The sequence below is a fragment of the Babylonia areolata genome, chromosome 7 (genome assembly GCF_041734735.1).
Source record: "Babylonia areolata isolate BAREFJ2019XMU chromosome 7, ASM4173473v1, whole genome shotgun sequence".
Lineage (NCBI taxonomy): Eukaryota > Metazoa > Mollusca > Gastropoda > Neogastropoda > Buccinidae > Babylonia > Babylonia areolata.
In genome coordinates, this window is record NC_134882.1 from 42,173,519 (window position 1) to 42,194,924 (window position 21,406).

The following is a 21,406-nucleotide window of genomic DNA, read 5'->3' on the forward strand; positions in this document are numbered from 1 at the left end:
GAGAGAGAGAGAGAGAGAACTCAGAACTCAAAACGTTTTTATTCAAGGATTAAGATTTTAGGCATTGCCTATTCTTCCAATCGGGAGAGAGAGAAAGAAAGAGAGAGAGAGAGAGAGAGAGAGAGAGAGAGAGAGAGAGAGAGAGAACGACAGTTTATTCAATAAGGCCATGGCTCCATTTGAAGGAGTGATTACATATTTTGTATGAATAAATCTACACAGGGATATAATCTTACTACATGGAGAGAGAGAGAGAGAGAGAGAGAGAGAGAGAGAGAGAGAGAGAGAGAGAGAGAGAGAGAGAGGGAGGGAGAGAGACAGATAGATAGATAGATAGATAGAGAGAGAGAGAGAGAGAGAGAGAGAGAGAGAGAGAGAGAGAGAGATACTGCTGCTGGCAACATCCCAAACGCCAAACCTCTAAAAGCATGCTATAAATCAGAAAAAAAATATTGAGACACACACGGATAAGAAGTACCAATGACAAAAGTCCTGATAATGCTGTCGAGCGAACTAAGCCACATGTCTCTTCACCCACAAAAAACAAAATGCATGTTGATCACAACCAGACAAAAGAAGCAAAACACTGTATAAAATTTCCTTCCATTTGAATTAAAGGTGAACCTATTGAACAGGTCTGTGATCAAATTGTTCTCGAAATCATAATCGACAACAATCACTTGGAATCTTTATATAAATTCCCTTTTGCAAAAAGACAGCCCAAGAAACCCATCAACTATCCAAAAATCAGGCATTTCCTTCACCTTCATTCACGGAAATTGTTTTTTCAAGCACATATTCAGTCTACAATAGATTATGCATCAACACTATGGGACTCCGCCCAGTGCGAAAACCATGAAGCCATTACTGAATCTTCATAAACGTGGGCTCAAGCAAGCTGTTACTCCTTAAAAAGACTTCCCTTCTAGACTCAGTCTATATAAACAAGCGAATATCTTCCCACTAATTCCGTCAATTAGAGTACAACAAAGGAATAACAATGCACAAGATTATGACAGGTAATGCACCTCCAACATTAATAAACACACTTTCTGTAAGGTCATCAAGGACGGCCCCACCCCACCCCCACCCCACAGTCCATATCCCAATCCCAAGAATTGTCTAGACGGGCGCAATAGCCGAGTGGTTAAAGCGTTGGACTTTCAATCTGAGGGACCCGGGTTCGAATCTCGGCAACGGCGCCTGATGGGTGAAGGGTGGAGATTTTTCTGATCTCCCATGTCAACATATGTGCAGACCTGCTAGCGTCTGAACCCCCTTCGTGTGTATACGCAAGCAGAAGATCAAACACGCACGTTACAAGATCCTGTAATCCATGTCCGCGTTCGGTGGGTTATGGAAACATCAACATACCCAGCATGCACACACCCGCAAACGGAGTGTGGCTGCCTATGTAGCGGGGTAAAAACGGTCATGCACGTAAAAGCCCACTCGTGTACATACGAATGAACGTGGGAGCTGCAGCCCACGAACAAAGAAGAAGAAGGAGAGAAGACTTGTTCAAATCCAGTTTGGTCCACTCAGGCGCCACCCTATGAAACTCACTCCCAAAAACAATTAACAACGCCATTTCTCGACCACCTTAAAACAACATTACCTTTCCTACCTTATGCCATAATGTGTTATGTAAATAGCTCATTTTATTGATACTGTTTGTCACTTGTGTACTGTCGACTGAAAACCTTTCATTTTGTTCATTTTTTTCCCTATGCGTTTTACTAACACCATGCTTGTGCCTGTGTGTACATGTGTACATGTGTGTGTGTGTGTGTGTGTGTGTGTGTGTGTGTGTGTGTGTGTGTGTGTGTGACCATGCGTGAGTGTTTAAAATTTTTTTAAATTGTTTATTATTTTCCCTGTATTTCTATTAATACTGTGCTTTTAATTTCATTTAGTACTTTGTAGTGTAGGCCACATTCAGGACGGGGTCTGGATGTAAAAAAAAGCAGACCAGTGCTTATCGTTTATCCTCGAAATAAAGAATTTTGTCCTCTCTCTCTCTCTCTCTCTCTCCACACACACATAAAATAATACAAAACAACACAAACAAGAACCCATATATGTATAAGTATATATATATATATATATATATATATATATATATATATATATATATATGGGTGGTGGTGGTGGTGGGTGGTGGTGGTGGTGGTGGTGGTGGTGTGTGTGTGTGTGTGTGTGTGTGTGTGTGTGGTGTGTGTGTGTTATTTGTTATTTTGTATTATTTTGTGTTATGAAAGCGTATCTTTGAATCACATCAGGCTGATGTTGTTCACTGTATTGTATGACCTTGCATTGTAAGTATACTGTATTGCACTACATTGTACTTTACTGTGTAACACGACAAACAAACAAATCAAAAAAAGAAGCAAAAATACACAGACAGACAGACACAGTCCGGGACACACACACACACACACACACACACAGATATCAAGTTGTGCTGGGGACGTCAGCCCTGTCGTAATCCCCAACAAGAAGGGATCTCTAAACAAGAGGGGATCTCTAACCAATCATTGTCATTAGACGTGTGTACCGATCCTCAGCAAAAAAGGAAATAGTTTCAGACTGAGTGACATTTTGTGCCGTGCTCTCCTGATTACTGCGGGGTTCGATTCCGCCATCCGTGTGAATGCCTGAGGCGATTTGGTTTCAACACAATCAGTGCGGGCCGATTACCACGACCTTTCCGTACAGCGGTGCCGGGGACGGTCCACACACCTTGAGAGAACACGCCCAGCCGGGCTCCACAACTAAGCAATTAGTGTCCTCAGTGGCTGCTACAACAAACAATGATAATTATGATAACAATAACAAAACAACAACGATGATAATATACTACTACTACTACTATAATAGATAATAATAATGATAATGATAATGGTAATACTCTCAGTTTCCTTCTTCTCCAACACACCATCCTTGTCAGCTCACTTCGGATGCAAGACGAATGAGAGAGGGAGTGTGGGGGAGGGGGGGGGGGTGAGGAAGAGTGGTGGGGAGGGGCGGCGGAGGGAGGTAAGGAAGGGGTTTAGAGAGAGAGCGGTCGTGAATGATTCATGTAATGTGTAACCTTTTCTTTCATGTAAAGCACCCTGAGCTCTATAAGAATGGGCGCTGTATAAATGTACATTAAAAAAAAAAAGAAAACGAAAAAGAAAAAAAAAAGATAATGACAATGAGAAGAACAACAACAGGAACAACAACAGCAGCAACAACAACAACATTGATTTATGTAGTGCCCTTTGTCTGTAAGAGCGCAAAGCTCTTTCCTTGAAACAACAACAACAAAAACAACAACAACAACAAAAAGCAAAAAAAAACAAAAAAACAACAACCCAACAACAAAAAAACAAAAAAAACCGAACCACCCATGACCACTCTCTCTCTCTCTCTCTCTCTCTCTCTCTTCTTCTTCTTCTTCTCCCAACCCTCATACCTAATGCAAGCAAAATGAGTTGTCATGTACAAGACGGCGTTGTGGAATTAAGAGACTGAGAATGCTTTCATATAGATGAGATTTTAGTGAAGGACGGAAGGCACAGAGGGAGAGAGAGAGAGAGAGAGAGAGAGAGAGAGAGAGAGAGAGAGAGAGAGTCAGATGAACGGATATGATGTGAGAGGAAGGTTGTTCCAGATATTATGAGGAACAGCGAAGAGGAAGAAGCGGTCGTCATAGGTTCTGGTACCGACAAGAGGAATTTTCAGGTGTCAGTCTGAGGAAGAGCGGAGAGACGATGGCCTGTGTATGTTTCACAATCAGAAACAAGAATTACCAAAATAAGATACAATAAGATAAAAAATAAAAATAAACACAATAAAACATTATAAAATAAAACACAATAAAGCATAATAAAATAAAATAAAACAAGTTCAGTTCAGTTCATTTTCTCATGGAGGCGTCACTGCGTTCGGACAAACCCATATACGTTACACCACATCTGCTAAGCAACTAAAATCAAAATGAAAAATAAAAAGAAATAAAATAAAATATAATAAAATCAAATCAAAACTAAATAAAAGCCGACACGACGCAGCACAGTGCAGACAATCCACTGACCAAAACACCACGAATCACCACAAGTTCTATAACCAACAGAAGATCCAAAGAACCAAGCTCATGGATGACCCCTCTTAAACGAGACAACCGTCCTGAAACTAGCTGGGAAGCGAACGACCTTCCTGTGAACCCTCCCGCCTCATAACGACAGGGGGACCTCGCTGTCGGCAGTACAAAGCTGGGCCAACCCCCTGACGTCCCATCAGACAAAAAGACGATAGCGAGAAAAAAAAAACTCGATGCTCCGAAGACCGAATGCCTGTGCACATCATCTTGGGGATGTGCTCTGGCAAGGACAAAAGAAGAAGAAGAAATTAAAAACACACGAAAAGAACATGAAACAAAACATCAAAACACATAAACAAAAACAACAACAACACCCCCCCCAAAAAAAAACAAACAAACAACAACAACAACAAAAAACAAAAAAAAACAAAACAAAACAAAAACAAACAAACCAAACAAACAAACGAAAAAACACAAACAAAACAATATAAGAAAGAAACAAAGTACGAAAACAAAACAAAACGATATTAAAAAAAAATAAAAAAAAAAATTCCACGACACATCTCCCACATAAAAGGTTAAATGTCCCATAGCATTTTACGGACTTCTCAAGTTCAAATCCACTGTATCAAGGCCACAGCACAGCAAGGCGGGGCCCAATCCTCTCCTTCCGCCGTTTTAACCTTCCCCAGCCAAAGTCAAATATCCTATCCACGCCGGAGTGGAGCGAGGAAAACCTTGGGAGTAGAGCACCTTTCCCAAGTACACATGTATGCTAGTCAGTCGTGTCCGGCAATGACCACCAGAACAGCAGAGGGGGCAGCCACGTACACAGCGTCATGCCACAACAGGACCTGGAACCCCCTAGCGCCGGTGAACCCTGGATCACAAGTCCAACGACTGGCCGGCTCCGCCATGGCGCCTTCCACATGTAAACACACAGACAACCTGAACTGAGGAAGCCGACGATCCGAAACCAGATCACGTCAACACGAACAAAAATGTGCGCTGCCTAACGAAAAATGACAACTTTCTGAACTGCTAAAAAAAATACAGAAAAAAACCCTGACCAGTTCTATCAATGCTTGTGACTGTGGCGAGAAATCTGGCCCTTTGTGGTCCACTGGAGAAAAAAAAACCCCGCAACACTGAAATGGAATCAATGTTTAACGGCAATGTAAAATCACACTGAAATTGAATCAGCGTTTGATGGCAATGTAAAATCACACTGAAATTGAATCAGCGTTTGCTTGCAATGTAAAATCACACTGAAACTGAATCAGCGTTTAATGGCAATGTAAAAAGACACTGAAACTGAATCAGCGTTTGATTGCAATGTAAAACACACTTAAATGGAATTAGCGTTTAATGGCAATGTAAAACACACTGAAATGAAATCAGCATTTAATGGCAATGTAAAACACATTGAAATGGAATCAGTGTTTAATGGCAATGTAAAGCACACTGAAATGGAATCAGCGTTTAATGGCAATGTAAAACACACTGAAATGGAATCAGTGTTTAATGGCAATGTAAAAACACACTGAGATGAAGTCAGAAGTCTTTTGAGCAGTCTTGAAGAAAAGTCTTGAAGTCAACGTATTCTAATTTCAACAATAACCACCTCCTAAAATGTATACAATAACCATCTTGTAAGGTTATGTTCATCTGTTTCTGTGGGTCACTAGCATTGATCTAGTTCAGCTGTCGACGATGGTTTCAGAAGAAAAGAAAAAAAAGAGAGTGAGTTAAACACTTTCAAATGTAAGCATTCACAATGTTCGGATGACCTTTTGGTGATTCATAAGCCATCAAATCCCATTTTATTCATGTGCAACCTGTCACAGGTAAAACTGCCCGAAACATTCCTAAAAAAAAAAAAAAAAAAAAAAAAAAAAAAAAATCGGGTGAAAGTGTGTCGGATAAGCAGCATAAATGACAGCCTAGCCTAGCCCCCTGGCTGGGTGATGGTGAAAGGCTTTTTTTTCAGCCAATCAGACTGCTCCAGACACAGACAGCCCAGCAGCACAGTGAAGACAGCCATCTCTTTCCTGACGACACAGTGAAGACAGCCATCTCTTTCCTGACGTCACAGTGAAGACAGCCATCTCTTTCCTGACGTCACAGTGAAGACAGCCATCTCTTTTCTGATGACACAGTGGAGACAGCCATCTCTTTCCTAACGTCACAGTGAATACAACTATTTCTTTCCTGACGTCACAGTGAAGACAGCCATCTCTTTCCTGACGTCACAGTGGAGACAGACATCTCTTACCTAAGGTCACAGTGGAGACAGACATCTATTTCCTGATGACACAGTGAAGACAGACATTTCTTTCCTGGAGTCACAGCGGACAGACACAGACAGACAGCCCCAGGGAGACAATGTGGACAGCCATCTCTTTCCTGACGTCACAGTGAAGACAGACATCTCTTTCCTGACGTCACAGTGATGACAGCCATCTCTTTCCTGACGTCACAGTGAAGACAGCCATCTCTTTCCTGACGTCACAGTGAAGACAGCCATCTCTTTCCTGACGACACAGTGAAGACAGCCATCTCTTTCCTGGCGTCACAGTGAAGACAGCCATCTCTTTTCTGATGACACAGTGGAGACAGCCATCTCTTTCCTAACGTCACAGTGAATACAACTATTTCTTTCCTGACGTCACAGTGGAGACAGCCATCTCTTTCCTAAGGTCACAGTGGAGACATACATCTATTTCCTGATGACACAGTGAAGACAGACATTTCTTTCCTGAAGTCACAGCGGACAGACACAGACAGACAGCCCCGGCGAGACAATGTGGACAGCCATCTCTTTCCTGACGTCACAGTGAAGACAGACATCTCTTTCCTGACGTCATAGTGATGACAGCCATCTCTTTCCTGACGTCACAGTGAAGACAGCCATCTCTTTCCTGACGTCACAGTGAAGACAGCCATCTCTTTCCTGACGTCACAGTGAAGACAGCCATCTCTTTCCTGACGACACAGTGAAGACAGCCATCTCTTTCCTGATGTCACAGTGAAGACAGCCATCTCGTTTCTGATGACACAGTGGAGACAGCCATCTCTTTCCTAACGTCGCAGTGAATACAGCCATCTCTTTCCTGACGTCACAGTGAAGACAGCCATCTCTTTCCTGACGTTACAGTGAAGACAACCATTTCTTTCCTGACGTCACAGTGAAGACAGCCATCTCTTTCCTGACGTCACAGTGGAGACAGACATCTCTTACCTAAGGTCACAGTGGAGACAGACATCTATTTCCTGATGACACAGTGAAGACAGACATTTCTTTCCTGAAGTCACAGCGGACAGACACAGACAGACAGCCCCAGGGAGACAATGTAGACAGCCATCTCTTTCCTGACGTCACAGTGAAGAAGACATCTCTTTCCTGACGTCACAGTGGACAGACACAAGACAGCCCTGACGTCACAGTGAAGACAGACATCTCTTTCCTGACGTCACGGTAAACAAAGACAGACAGACCCGACTTCACAGTGAAGACAGACAGCTCTTTCCTGACGTCACAGTGAACAGACACAGACAGACAGCCCCGACAGCACAATGCAGACAGCCATCTCCTTCCTGACGTCACAGTGGACAGACATGGGACAGAACAGACATGCAGAGCGTGATCTGATTTGCCTAGGAAGAAACGGAACAGGAAAGAATGAAGAAAAAGACAAACTGACAAATGTAATTGGGCACACACACACACACACACACACACACACACACACACACACACACACACAGTGCGCACACTCTCTTCCTCTCCCTCTCAAACACACACACGTACACACAAACTCAAATTCAAAATGTGCTATTCCAACAGAAATGTATATTGCGCAATAAAATGTTACATGCACCACTCGTAACGTATTCACTAAATTATAATGAGTTTACCAAAGGTCATTCCGAAAGCACCGATATCCAAATTCGTCAGTAGCTTATGCATTCAACTCTCCATACACAATTCACATGTTTTGTTTATTTCTTAACGTAGAAAAAGTGATGTATTGAAAATCCACGAGTCACCGAATTTCAAGCACAATTATGCCCTTCATAAATGTTTTATCCTTTTTATTTTTATTATTATTTTTTTTATAACTCAGTTACTACATTATTTTCTTTCTTTATTCCATTGCATTCTCTCTGTAACATTTCTTTCTTTCAGTCAGATGGCTGAGCCGAGCAAGAGTGATCGATCTGCAAAACTGCACAATCTGTAGAATGCAAGACGTCCCCATTATCAGAATTGCAACCAGATAAAAAAACAAACAAACCATTCTTCCTTTAGAAAAATAGCAAAAGATTTTAGGGGAAAAATTAAGGCACACAACTGGCAGACATATGGCAGATAAACAAATCTCTTAAATCTTGGTCAGAAAATTAACGGCTTTCCTTTTAGCAACATCAGAGTGTTCCCCAAATGGTGGGTGATAAATGAACAGCTTTCCTTTCAAACGGCCTGTTTGCTGTGAAGAGAGAAACGGTGGACAGGCACAGACAGACAGCCCTGACGTCACCGTGGACAGACACAGACAGCCCTGACGTCACAGTGGACAGACGTAGACTGACAGCCCTGACGTCACAGTGGACAGACACAGACAACCCTGACGTCACAGTGGACAGACACAGACAGACAGCCCTGACAGACATATCTTTCCAGACGTCACAGTGGACAGACACAGACAGCCCTGACAATACAATGAAGACAGACATCTCTTTCCTGACGTCACAGTGGACAGACACAGACAGCCCTGACAATACAATGAAGACAGACATCTCTTTCCTGACGTCACAGTGGACAGACACAGACAGCCGTGACAGCACAATGAAGACAGACATCTCTTTCCTGACGTCACAGTGGACAGACACAGACAGCCGTGACAGCACAATGAAGACAGACATCTCTTTCCTGACGTCACAGTGGACAGACACAGACAGCCGTGACAGCACAATGAAGGCAGACATCTCTTTCCTGACGTCACAGTGGACAGACACAGACAGCCGTGACAGCACAATGAAGGCAGACATCTCTTTCCTGACGTCACAGTGGACAGACACAGACAGCCGTGACAGCACAATGAAGACAGACATCTCTTTCCTGACGTCACAGTGGACAGACACAGACAGCCGTGACAGCACAATGAAGACAGACATCTCTTTCCTGACGTCACAGTGGACAGACACAGACAGCCGTGACAGCACAATGAAGACAGACATCTCTTTCCTGACGTCACAGTGGACAGACAGAGGGGCAGGACAGACACGCAGACCTCAAAACATGATGGGGAGCAGAAAACATGGACACCTGAATGAAAAGGATAACTGACAAATGTAAATGGGGACACACACACACACACACACACACACGCGCGCGCGCGCACATAAACACACACACACACACACACACACGAGCGCGCGCGCGCGCACCAACACTATACGCAAGTACATTGTGTATGCACATCTCGTAACTTTTCAGAACTTTTCTTCAATCAAACCAAACATCAATCGCTACATTATTTCTATGTTTAAAATCATACAGTCGTTCCTTTTTGACTCACTTGTGTAAACAAAGTGAGCCTATGTTTTAACCCGGTGTTCGGTTGTGTGTGTGTGTGTGTGTGTGTGTGTGTGTGTGTGTTCGTTGTAAACTTTAATATTGTCTTTTTTCTGCAAATACTTTGTCAGTTGACACCAAATTAGGTATAAAAATAGGAAAAATTCAGTTCTTTCCAGTCATCTTGATTAAAACAATATTGCACCTCTGGGATGGGCACAAAAAATAAAAAATGAAGCCTAATTATATACTGTTATATTTATATTTTTTGTATTCTCTAAACTTGGCACTTTGATCTGATATTCTGACACAACAACAAGAGCAGCAGTCATTATTATCATTTTTTGTTCAAACAGGAACTTCTTTTGCTAAGCATGGAAGTTTTATTTATTTTGCAAACGTTTTGGTGCTGATAATAAAAAAGGGAAATTACTCTGTAATTAATGCTAGGGGACTTAATTTGCTTTAAACTGATCTTTCTCATCTTAAACATTACATTTTGAAATTATACTCAATACATAAAAAGCTTGTGTGTTTTACTCTCAGTGTACAGGGCTTTCACTACGTTCATTCGCCCAAGTGGTCTTTTTCGGAAAATACTAAAATCAATACGACGAGTGGACTTTACAGATCTGTTGTCTGAGCCTGAAGGTCATGGGCAAAAATCAATTGCGTACACATATTTATACACATTCAAAGCGCGTGCTCATATTCTTCGCGAACGCGAACGACGCCATTTTGTTTCAAGTTGTTGACCTGTTCGTTCAATTCTATATTCAATGGACAATACACGATAACATGTGATGGAAAGTTGGAGAAGGAGACCGTTAAATATTTATTCAGAGAAAGATTTGTGAACGCCTCATCACTTATTCGATTATGCCCCAAATTGCCATAAAAATATCCACAGAATCAGTCGGAATTCACAGTTAAAAATTGTACACCATGCGAGTTAATACCCTTGAACTGATCGCGATGAAACGAAAAAATTTCCGGTCTTGACTTTTCTCAAAATGAAGTCCTTTTCACTTCTTACGACGTTTAGAAGTACTTGTACTTGGCTCTACATGTTATTAGTTTAACAAAATACTAAATTTTCTTATCAACTTTAAAACTAGAATGAACATAAAAGAGAAATTGAATCGACCGTGTCGTACTACATTCCCGGCGGGTGTAACTAAACTTGTACATCTATCTAGATCTAGTGAAAACGGCTAAATGTTGCAGTGTGATGGCGGCGATAGCCATTAAAAAGAATTTTTTTTTATTGCCCTTAAAGATTTTTTGAATCCTCAAGATATACCAGAATAACATGATTTAAACAGCATTCTCACTGCGAATACCGCAATTGATTTATCGCCCTTCAAAAAAAAGTATGTTCAAATGTTAAATTTTAGAACGTCAGTTAAGGAGCCATGATAGTGTAATGGATAAGGCAGTTTCTTCTCACCCGAACACGCGGGGTTCGAATCTGGTTAGGACTTTTTTTTCTTCTTTTTTTCTTTTTTTAAACGCGAAGCTTTATAATAACAAATACAGAACACATTTTAACGATTAGATTTTTTTTTTTTAAGTGTATCACAAGTGAGTCTTGAAGGCCTTGCCTCTCTTGTTTCATGTCTTCCTTTCAGTTGGATGTACTGAGTGATACATCTCTATTGTGTATCATGAAACATCATAAAAACATTAAAAGAAACGAAATAAATAGCACGCACAATCTAGAGGCGAGTCAGGGTCAACACGAAGCTGTCATCACAAGATTTATCATTTGATATCAGTCTGCTTTGAAATACAGCCAAACATTTTCTGAAAAAGTCCCAAAGAGACCAGTAAATCAGGCTGCTGAACGGCAGGCCAAATGAAAGAACCCCTCTAACCCCTGGGTGAAAAATGAACCTGTAGCTATCTTTTCGACCGGCATGGGAGGAAAAACGTCCCACAGAAAAAAACAACACCCCCAGCGTGTTTTTTTTTTTAACAGGGAAAAACACTCGGTGGATTTTTTCCCTGGCTGTTGACAGCACAACGAAGACAGCTATATCCTTCCTGACGTCACAGTGGACAGACACAGACAGCCCTGACGTCACAGTGGACAGACACAGACAGACAGCCCTGACAGCACAATGTAGACAGCCATCTCTTTCCTGACCTCACAGTGGACAGACACAGGCAGACAGTGCTGACAACCGAAACACACACACACACACACACACACACACACACGCACGCACACACATACACACACACAAGAAGCTGTCATCACAGACAGACAGACAGACATAGGGAGAGAGAGACAGAGAGAGAGACAGAGTGAGAGACAGAGACAGAGACAGAAACACAGAGACAGAGAGAGACACACACACAGAGATACTCAGAGAGAGAGAGAGAGAGACAGAGACAGACAGAGAGAGAGAGAGAGAGAGAGAGAGAGAGAGAGAGAGAGATGCTCAGACTGACAGAAACACAGAGAACGTTGGGCCCCTAAAGAAAGAAAGAAAAAAGTTCGTGTGTCGTTTACGCTTTCATTTCCTCATTGCCATCACCTCACGATTCTACCCCCCACCTCCCTACACACACACACACACACACACACACAATTATACCCCCTCCTCCCAACCCCAGCGCAACCCCCTTTTCAGGGAGATCCATATTTTGTGAAACCTCTGAAGCAACCCTCGGAGAATCACGAACGAGCCATGCAGGCAGGCTGCAGCCCTCGAGTCACGGCCACCTGACAGAATAACTGGGTGACGGGGAAATGGAGAAGGGGGGTGGGGAGTGCGGGATAGGGAATTGGCGGAAGGTGGGGGCAGGGGAATCATAAGGAGGGTGGCTTGGGGGGAGGGGGCGGGGGAGGGGGGGGAGGGGAATGAGGGAGGGATAGAGGGGCACGGAGAGGGGAAGGGGGGGGGGGGGGAGAAGTGAAGAGGGTGAAAAATCGACAACAGCGAAAGAGGGAAGTGGACTGAAAAGAGAAAGATGACGTGGGGTTAACAGCCATTCACTGGTGTAGAACTGGAGCAAGACTGTGACAACGAAATAACACAGAACCTTCGTTCAGACATTTCTGTGACAATACACCTTGTTGTCTTTTATCTGACTGTGACAACGAAATAAATCAGAACCTTGTCAGTGCTTCGTTCAGACATTCCTGTCACAATACACCTTGTTGTCTTTTATTTGACTGTGACAACGAGATAAATCAGAACCTTGTCAGTGCTTCGTTCAGACATTTCTGTGACAATACACCTTGTTGTCTTTTATCTGACTGTGACAACGAAATAAATCAGAACCTTGTCAGTGCTTCGTTCAGACATTCCTGTCACAATGCACCTGTTGTATTTTCACCTTACTGTGACAACAAAGTAAGACAAAGGCATGTGTACACTTTGTTCATATTTTATGTAACACAACACTTGATGTATTTCCATCTGACTGTACACCGAGTGTTCCCCATCGATTGCTGTAACACAGAATTGGTTTATCTGAAAAAGGGCAGCTCAGAAGACTTGAAATTCCAGCAGTTTGTAAACTCTTCACTCGGAAAAGCCCTAATCTGCTGCAAGAACTGCCGCGGACAAAAATGCAAATGAATCTGCAGGGAATCCTGGTTGAGAACTTCCCCTGTTTCTGTGTCTACCCCCCCACCTCCCCAACCCCTGACAGAATCTGTAAGAATCGATGTTATCAGTCCCGAGTCTCGTGAGCTTGCCAGGTCGTTGACTGGGAAGTAGGCCCCGTGCTGTTACCTTCTGGCCCGTTCCTTCAGTGAGGTGGAACCTTTTATATGCTGGCCCTGCTTTCTTCCATGTCAGCCTCTCCCCCCTCTGTTTGTCTGTCTGTTTTCTTAGTTGATATCACGTTGTCGTGACGTTTACACGTCTTTTTCTGGTTGATGATTGGTTAGTTAATGGAAAATATGCTAGGTTTCAGGAAAGAAAACATGTCTTTTTTGGAATAAACACTTTTTTGGTGAGAAATGTTTAAGGCAGGATTGGATTGAGCAAAGGGGACAGAGAAGGGGAGCTCCTTCCACATAAAAAAAGGGCAACCGAAGAGAAAGCTCTTTCACCAAAAAGACTGTGTTTACTCTCGGGACTTTCAGAAAATCTGAAGTCTACAGGCGATCGAAGCTGTCGACCCAGCGTGCACACAGATAACATTCTAAAGGCCTGCTCCACCATGAGCACTGCAGCAAAGTGTACAATCGTTGCCCAGAACCGCGGGCAGAGACCGGGGATAACAAGGGCAAGGAAGGGAATGGAAAAAGAAAGGCTGTGACATTCTCTCTCGTTCTGACCTTTCGGACAAGACGTGCAGCACATTGCTACCCCTTCTGCAGACCATCCAGAGGAAGCTGAGGACAAAGAAGCATTTCTGCTGAATTGATCCGCCCTTTTCCCCCCTTGGCTGCCCTGACATTTGCCATCTTTCGCAAACTTCCATTATGGCCTGGTTCTCCGCTCCCTGCCCGAGTTTTCAGCTTCAGTTTCAAATGACTTGGCTCTCGATTCATGGCCTGATTTTCAGTTTCAGTTTCAAGGAGGCGTCTAAGCTGCTGACTGATCCATATCAACAACATCACATCTGCTTACAAATGCCCCATCTACATATATGGATTAACATTTCTTGAAATTAGGTTTCCTGACATTTTATCATTGTGCAACCAACCAGAAAACAAATCGTTAAAAAAGTAATCATGAATTTCGTTTCGACGATAATGCCATTTTTCATAACATTACCAATAATATGCGTGTATGGGGAGAGTACGTATATATATATATATATATATATATATATATATATATATATATATATATATATATATATATATATATAAATTATAATACAGATAAACAGACACTGACAGATATACAAAGAGATGAGAGTGAGACTGAGCATACACACACACACACACACACACATACATATTCTTACAGATATATACATATATATATATATATATAGAGAGAGAGAGAGAGACAGACAGACAGACAGACAGACAGACAGACAGGAAGAGGTGAGACAGACAAAGCCAGACAGACAGACAGACAGACGGACTGACAGAGAAGTGCACAGACAAACCAGACTGACCAGCGACATAGGCGAGGATGATCCACTCCACGAGAGAGGCGGGCGAGCCACGGAGCTCCCTGTCGATCTTATCCTTCTCCACCTCCGAGGCGTCTCCGCCAATGCGGGCAATCTCCACCCGCTGTGAGACCAGAATCAGCAACACTGCAACAGCCACACAACAGGCAGTGACCAACAGGCAGCAGAGGCCAAATGGACAGCGTCACCGATTGACCACAGGGAGGTGGGGGTAGGGGGGGATGAAGATTCGAGCTATGGCCTTAGATAGGAACAACCCAAGCCAATGGCTCCATATTATAGCATTCTCTTTTCCGTCCAAGGCGATGGCTCCATCTAGGAACATTATCGTTTTCTTCCAAGTCAATGACCCCCTGTGTGAACCTTCTCCATCTCTTCCCAGCCAATATAGGATCAGGAATCTTCTTTTTTGCCCCCAAGCCATTGGCAAGGTAGAAGGTCCCTCTGTTTTTCTCTAAAACCATTCACCTTCTATATTTCTGTTTGTCTATTCCCGTAATCTCCTTTAGGAGCGAAGGGCAACAACAGCACTCCTCCAGCGAACTGATATTCTGGGCTGTCCTCTTTCAGAAGGGACCATGTCCGTACGGCTGCCTTCATCTCATCCTCCGTGCATCTTCTCCAGGTCTGCCGTGGTCTGACACCTTTTTCTTTTCTCTTGATGGTTCCATTCCTCGTGCCTGTCTGGTGATGCTGTTCACAGGTTTGCACAGGGTGTGGCCGATCCGTCTCCGTTACCGATTTGGATTCCTGGCTGGCGGTTCCTTTCCCACTTTAATTCAATTCAAAATACTTTATTGTCTGCTTCAACCAAAACAGAAAATTCTTCTTCGTCTTCTTTTTTCTGCTCACTTAATATGCAACTCCCACGTTAACTCCAATGTACGAGTGGACTTTGACGTGTATCACCGTTTTCACCCCGCCATATAGGCAGCCATACTCCGTTTTCAGCCGTGTCCATGCTGGGTGTTTCTTGTTACATGGAGGACATGATCTTTAACGTGCGTGTTTGATCTTCTGCATGCGTATACAGGCGAAGGTGGCTCATGCACTAACAGGTCTGCACATATGGTGACCTGGGGTACCGGAAAAATGTCCACCCTTTACCCACGTACAACGAAACCGGAGGTCGAACTCAGGAAACTCGACCACCACACCCATGGTTCTTTCACACAGGTCGGCATCACTATTTTGATAGTGGTTCCGGCCACCTAGTGTCCCAAATGTTTTCTCAGACATCTGTTGATGATGAAAATGTACAGTTCGCCAGTGGTTAGCGTTACTGGCGTTAGAAAGAAATTCCTTTTTCTCCGCTGTCACCGATCCCGTTCTGTAATTCTTTTTGCATTGTCTTTCTACCAATAACCTCAACCCTTCACAGATTTTATAATGATAAAAAAAATCTCAAGATGTAACCAGCGGCGTTGGGTTTATTTAGAGATCAGATCACCTGCCTAGCTCCCTCCCCTCCCCCTCCGTCCCCCTGTTTTTTCTGTTAACAGTTGTATATGGACCAGTCGGCACGCTCAGACGCCTCGTTTCGCTGAAACTGCATCTGCAACTGAAGAACCTTCTGGATGCCATTAGCAACATGCATGGACCTGGTTAGCGGAAAGAACCTTCACTACCGCACCCCCTCCATCCCCCTCCTCTCTACCCCTTCGTCCTCCCTCTGGCCACAATGGCCACAATGGCCACGTGTCGGACCCGTCTGTCAGAGGACGGGATGGAAACTGGATCAATGACTTACGGGAAAGAAAGAAAGAAAGAAACATGCAGTAGCCTGTAGAAGATCAGATTTTTTTTTCTCTTCATGATCGACACGGATAGGAAGTGGCTGTCTTGGTGTGACGCATGATTATCCTCTGGTTTGATACGCTATTCATGCCGTTCCAGGCGGCGGAGGAGGGAAGGGGGACAAGAAGGGAGGGAGGGAGGGAAGAAAGGGGGACAGAATGAAAGACACAGGGTGTGAAAGAGGAGGGGAGTAGGGGATGGGTGTTGACGAAGGACAAAAAAAAAGAGGGAGACAAGAAGGGAGGGAGTAAAAGAGAAAAGAGGGGGGTGGGGAGAAAGAAAGAGGGAGTGAAAGGGGAGGGGGCGTGGGGACGTGGGGACGTGGGGGCGAGACAAAGGAAGAAGAACGAGAAAAGAGGGAGACAAAAAAGGAGTGAGTGAAAAAGAAAGGGAAGGGGGAGAAACATAGAGGGAGTGAAAGATGAAAGGGGGGTGGGGGTGGGGTGGGGTGGAGAAACGTCAACGGAGGGGAGAGTGAAAGAAAATAAGAAAAGAAATTAAGAACGAGAAAAGGAGAGAAGAGGAAGGCAGAGAGAGTGAAGGTGTGAGGAAGGAGGGAGGGTGGAAGAGGAAGAGAGAGGAAAGTAAAGGAAGAAGAGGGGGGAGGGGGAGGGGGGTAAGGGGAGGAAACAGGAGAAAAGCAGTGAGAAGACGACCAAGACATAGGGGGAGGAGTGAGACGGAAGAATTAAGGAAGAAGAAGAAGACGACGACGAAGCCGAAGAGGAAGAAGAAGAAGAAGAAGAAGAAGAAGAAGGAGAAGAAGGAGAAGAAGGAGAAGAAGAAGAAGAAGAAGGAGAAGAAGAAGAAGGAGAAGAAGAAGAAGAAGAAGAAGAAGAAGAAGAAGAAAAAGAAGGAGAAGAAGAAGAAGAAGAAGAAGAAGTGGAGATCAACAACTTTTGTGTTCACCACACATCGTTCAGATACTTTCAGCTGGCATTCCACATTGGACAAAAAATGGAAGACGACACTGGAGTCACCTGAACGGGGAAAAGATCAGCCTCCCCCCTGCTCCTTCCATCCCGACCAAACCAACCCCCTCCACCCCCCTCCAAAAAACAACACCCCCCCCCCCGCCGGCCCCCCTCATCCCCCCCCCAAAAAAAAAAAACAACAACAAAACAACAAACACACACACACACACAAACAACAACAACAAAAACAGCACCGACCCAAAATGCAACAAAAAAACAAAACTTGTTTTCGAAGTGCACAGAATGCACGCGCAAGTGCGTACGTGCGTGTGAGTGGACGAGTGCTAATGCGTGCACCTGTGTGATTGGGAGAGTGGTGTGAAAAAGAATGAAATGCGAATGTGCGTGCTGGTGTACGTGTGTGTGTGTGTGTGTGTGTGTGTGTGTTTGTGTGGTGGTGATGGTGGTGAGACGAATGTAGCAACTTGAGAGAGAGAGAGAGAGAGAGAGAGAGAGAGAGAGAGAGAGAGAGAGAGAGAGAGAGAATGCGATTGTATTGCGATTGGGAATGCGAATGGTTTATTCATCTGGCCATGGGCCCCCATGAAGGGGAAAGTGAACAAAATACTATTACAAAACATTTAAGATCAAAATAAGATTCCAACAAAATAACACTTCAAATGAGAAACAATAGTTCATGACATACTACGAGATTACAATTTCTCCTGAGTTTGAACGCTTTATATGAGAAACGTGATAAATTATGCCCGTCATGTTGTCTTGTAGAAGACATCAGAAAACTTAACTTAAAGGCATACGGATAATGGTAATACTTGTATGGAAAAAAACACAACTTTAGTCTAATCATACTGGCATTTTCTCCTGAGTTTGAACGCTTTATATGAGAAACGTGATAAATTATGCGCGTCATGTTGCCTTGTAGAAGACATCAGAAAACTTAACTTAAAGGTATACGGATAATGGTAATACTTGTATGGAATAAACTTTAGTCTAATCTGACTGAGGGCCGGGCAGCATAAAATAAAATGTATTTCATCTTCAATGACTGTTTTACATAACTGACAAATCAGATCCCTTTCACTGTGTTCTCTGTATCTATAATAATGTACGGCCAAATCAGATACACCCAATGTGTCATTATATATCTTAAATGTTTATCTATATTGATCATCAAATATTGTTTTATATTATGTGTATTGCAAAAGATTCTATGCATGTTAAATATTTTACTACCTTGAATATGGTCATACCATTTCTGCCGTCGACAATCAATCAGACGATGTCCTAAAACATTGATAAATCCATTTACGTTACCAACACCCTGGTTCAACCAAACGTCACCAAAACATACTGAAATAAACAAATACGTATATCTGATACCCAGTATATCTGATACCCTAGATACTACTATCTAGTTCAAACAACGTTCTGTAAGCTTTTCGAGAACAAGACAGAGCAGAGAGAGAGAGAGAGAGAGAGAGAGAGAGAGAGAGAGAGAGAGGTGGGGGGGGGGGGGGAGAAAGCGAGACAAAGCAGATACACACAGAGAGAGAAAGAGAGACAGAGAGAGAGATGTGAGCGAGACGGAGCAGAGAGACAGACAGACAGACAGACAGAGACAGAGAGCACAGAGACAGATAGACAGAGAGAGACAGAGAGACAGACACACACACACACACACACACATACACACACACTCACAGAGAGAGAGAGAGAGAGAGAGAGAGAGAGAGAGAGAGAGAGAGAGAGAGAAAGAGAACAGAACCCGGAAGAGGAGGACACTTCAAACTTGATGTCTGGCATTGCCGAGAAGAACTCTCCGCCTTCATGGCAACAAAGAGCACCGGAAGTGCGACAAGTATCCTTCGGCAAAGAGACAATTGGACAGCAGGGGGCGTTGCCGATTTACCCCTCAACGAGCTGCACGTGGTACGAGCTGAGAGACAGGCCCTGTCAATAGATTTCACCTCCTCTTACTCACTCACACACACTGCCACTGCTACCACCACCCTGCAAAAAAACAACAACAAATAAAACACCATCCCGGTGATGTAGCGGTCAGTTCGTGACCCTCTTTGGTTTTTACCCCGGGGGGTGAAGTTCGACTGGCGCAAATTCATCCCCACGGGCTCTATGTAGACTGGGTCTCCATTGATCTCCTTGGGGTAAACTTCAACTGGACAGAACAGACCCCCCCCCCCCCCCCCACCACTTCCTTTGTTGGATTTTACCCACTTCCCCCTCCATCGAACCCCCCCCCCTCCACCTCCAAACCCATCATGAATATGGGGGTCATTCCACACTAGCCTGTAATGACCCCCTGTCTACTACTACTACTACTACTGATGATGATGGTGATGACGACGATGATGATAATAATGATAATGATAATCATCATCATCATCATTAACATCTACTGCTACTATTACTACTAATACTACTACTAATCTATGAAAATAAATCGTATTACTACTACTTATTTATGACAATGATGATGATAATAAAAAAAGAAAGAAAGAAAAAAAGAAAGAAAGAAAGAAGAAGAAGAAGAGCAAAGAAAACGAAAACGAATGGAAAATGAGAAGGAGAAGAAGAAGAAGAAGAAGAAGAAGAAGAAGAAGAAGAAGAAGAAGAAGAAGAAGAATAGCAAAGAAAAAGAAAACGAATGGAAAATAAGAAGAAGGAGAAAGAGAAGAATAGAAGAATAGCAAAAAAAGGAGAAGAAAACGAATGGAAAATAAGAAGGAGAAAGAGAAGAAGAAGAAGAAGAAGAAGAAGAAGAAGAAGAGTAAAGAACAAGAAAACGAATGGAAAAGAAGAAGAAGAAGAAGAAGAAGCAGAAGCGACCCACTGAGAAAGCACAGGTAGGAGGACTGGTGCACGATGAACTTGATGAAGGGCTTGCGGATGATGCGGCCCAGGGAGCTGGTGGGGGCGATGAGGTAGACGATGGAGAGGAGGGGGAAGGTGAAGGCGATGGAGAAGATGATGGTCATCTTGGCCATCAGGCTCCGCCTCCGGAACCCGGGCAGCCCGTCGTACCACAGCGAGGCCAGCAGCTGTTGGCAGTTGGGGTGCGACACGAACTGCACACACACACACACACACACACACACACACACACACACACACACACACACACACAATGAAAGAAACAAAGGTTATCATTACTGATTAATTGTAAAAAATAGTATTTAAAAAAATTGTACTGATCATTGCTGTGATGTGATCGCTAGGACGTGCTCTTCATGTTGATCTGTACGTATTTGTGCTGGTGTTGGTGTGGTCTGGTTCCGAACGATTGCTTTATGGTGGGAAAGGAGTTTGCCATATTGTGTGTTTGGTGGGGGTGCTTGCAGGTGTGTGTGTGTGTGTGTGTGTGTGTGTGTGTGTGTGTGTGTGTGTGCGCGCGAGCGTACGCGTCTGTTTGTGTGTGTGTTTGTGCGTGCCCATGTGTGCGAATGTGTGAAGGGTAGCTGCTATGTACAAATTTATGTTAAAATGTATGTATGGAGTGTGTGTGTGTGTGTGTGTGTGTGTGTGTGTGTGTGTGTGTGTGTGTGTGTGTGTGTGTGAGTGTGTGTGTGTTTAGTTTGTTAGTCACAATCTGATGTGTGTACGTAAGATTGATGTAATGTGTTATGTAAACAAAAGTGTTTTTGTAAAGCACCTATAGCAGATTTCTAGATAGTGTGCTGCATAAGTATCCTCGTTATTATCATCATCATCATCATCATCATCATCATCCGATTCACTAGTGTCCAGACAACCACTCAAGGTCTAATGGAGCGAGAAATGTCCGGGAAGACCGTGAAGTCAGAGGCTGTTGGTGTGAACTATACCAGCCGTCAGTCCGTGCTGATCGACCGTTTCCTTGTTGGTGCAGACACGTGTTGC

At 43.6% G+C, this 21,406-nt stretch overlaps 1 protein-coding gene across 1 annotated transcript in view; it reads right to left on the reverse strand.

The window, feature by feature from the left end:
• The window catches only part of LOC143283848 (short transient receptor potential channel 4-like), a 133,943-nt gene that overhangs the window by 20,246 nt on the left and 92,291 nt on the right, over positions 1 to 21,406 (reverse strand). The window contains exons 5-6 of the mRNA XM_076590224.1: positions 20,361 to 20,595; positions 14,760 to 14,903 (exon numbers count right to left, since the gene is read on the reverse strand). Of these exons, the coding sequence (XP_076446339.1) occupies positions 14,760 to 14,903; positions 20,361 to 20,595 (379 nt within the window). The remainder of the gene's footprint in view (positions 1 to 14,759; positions 14,904 to 20,360; positions 20,596 to 21,406) is intronic.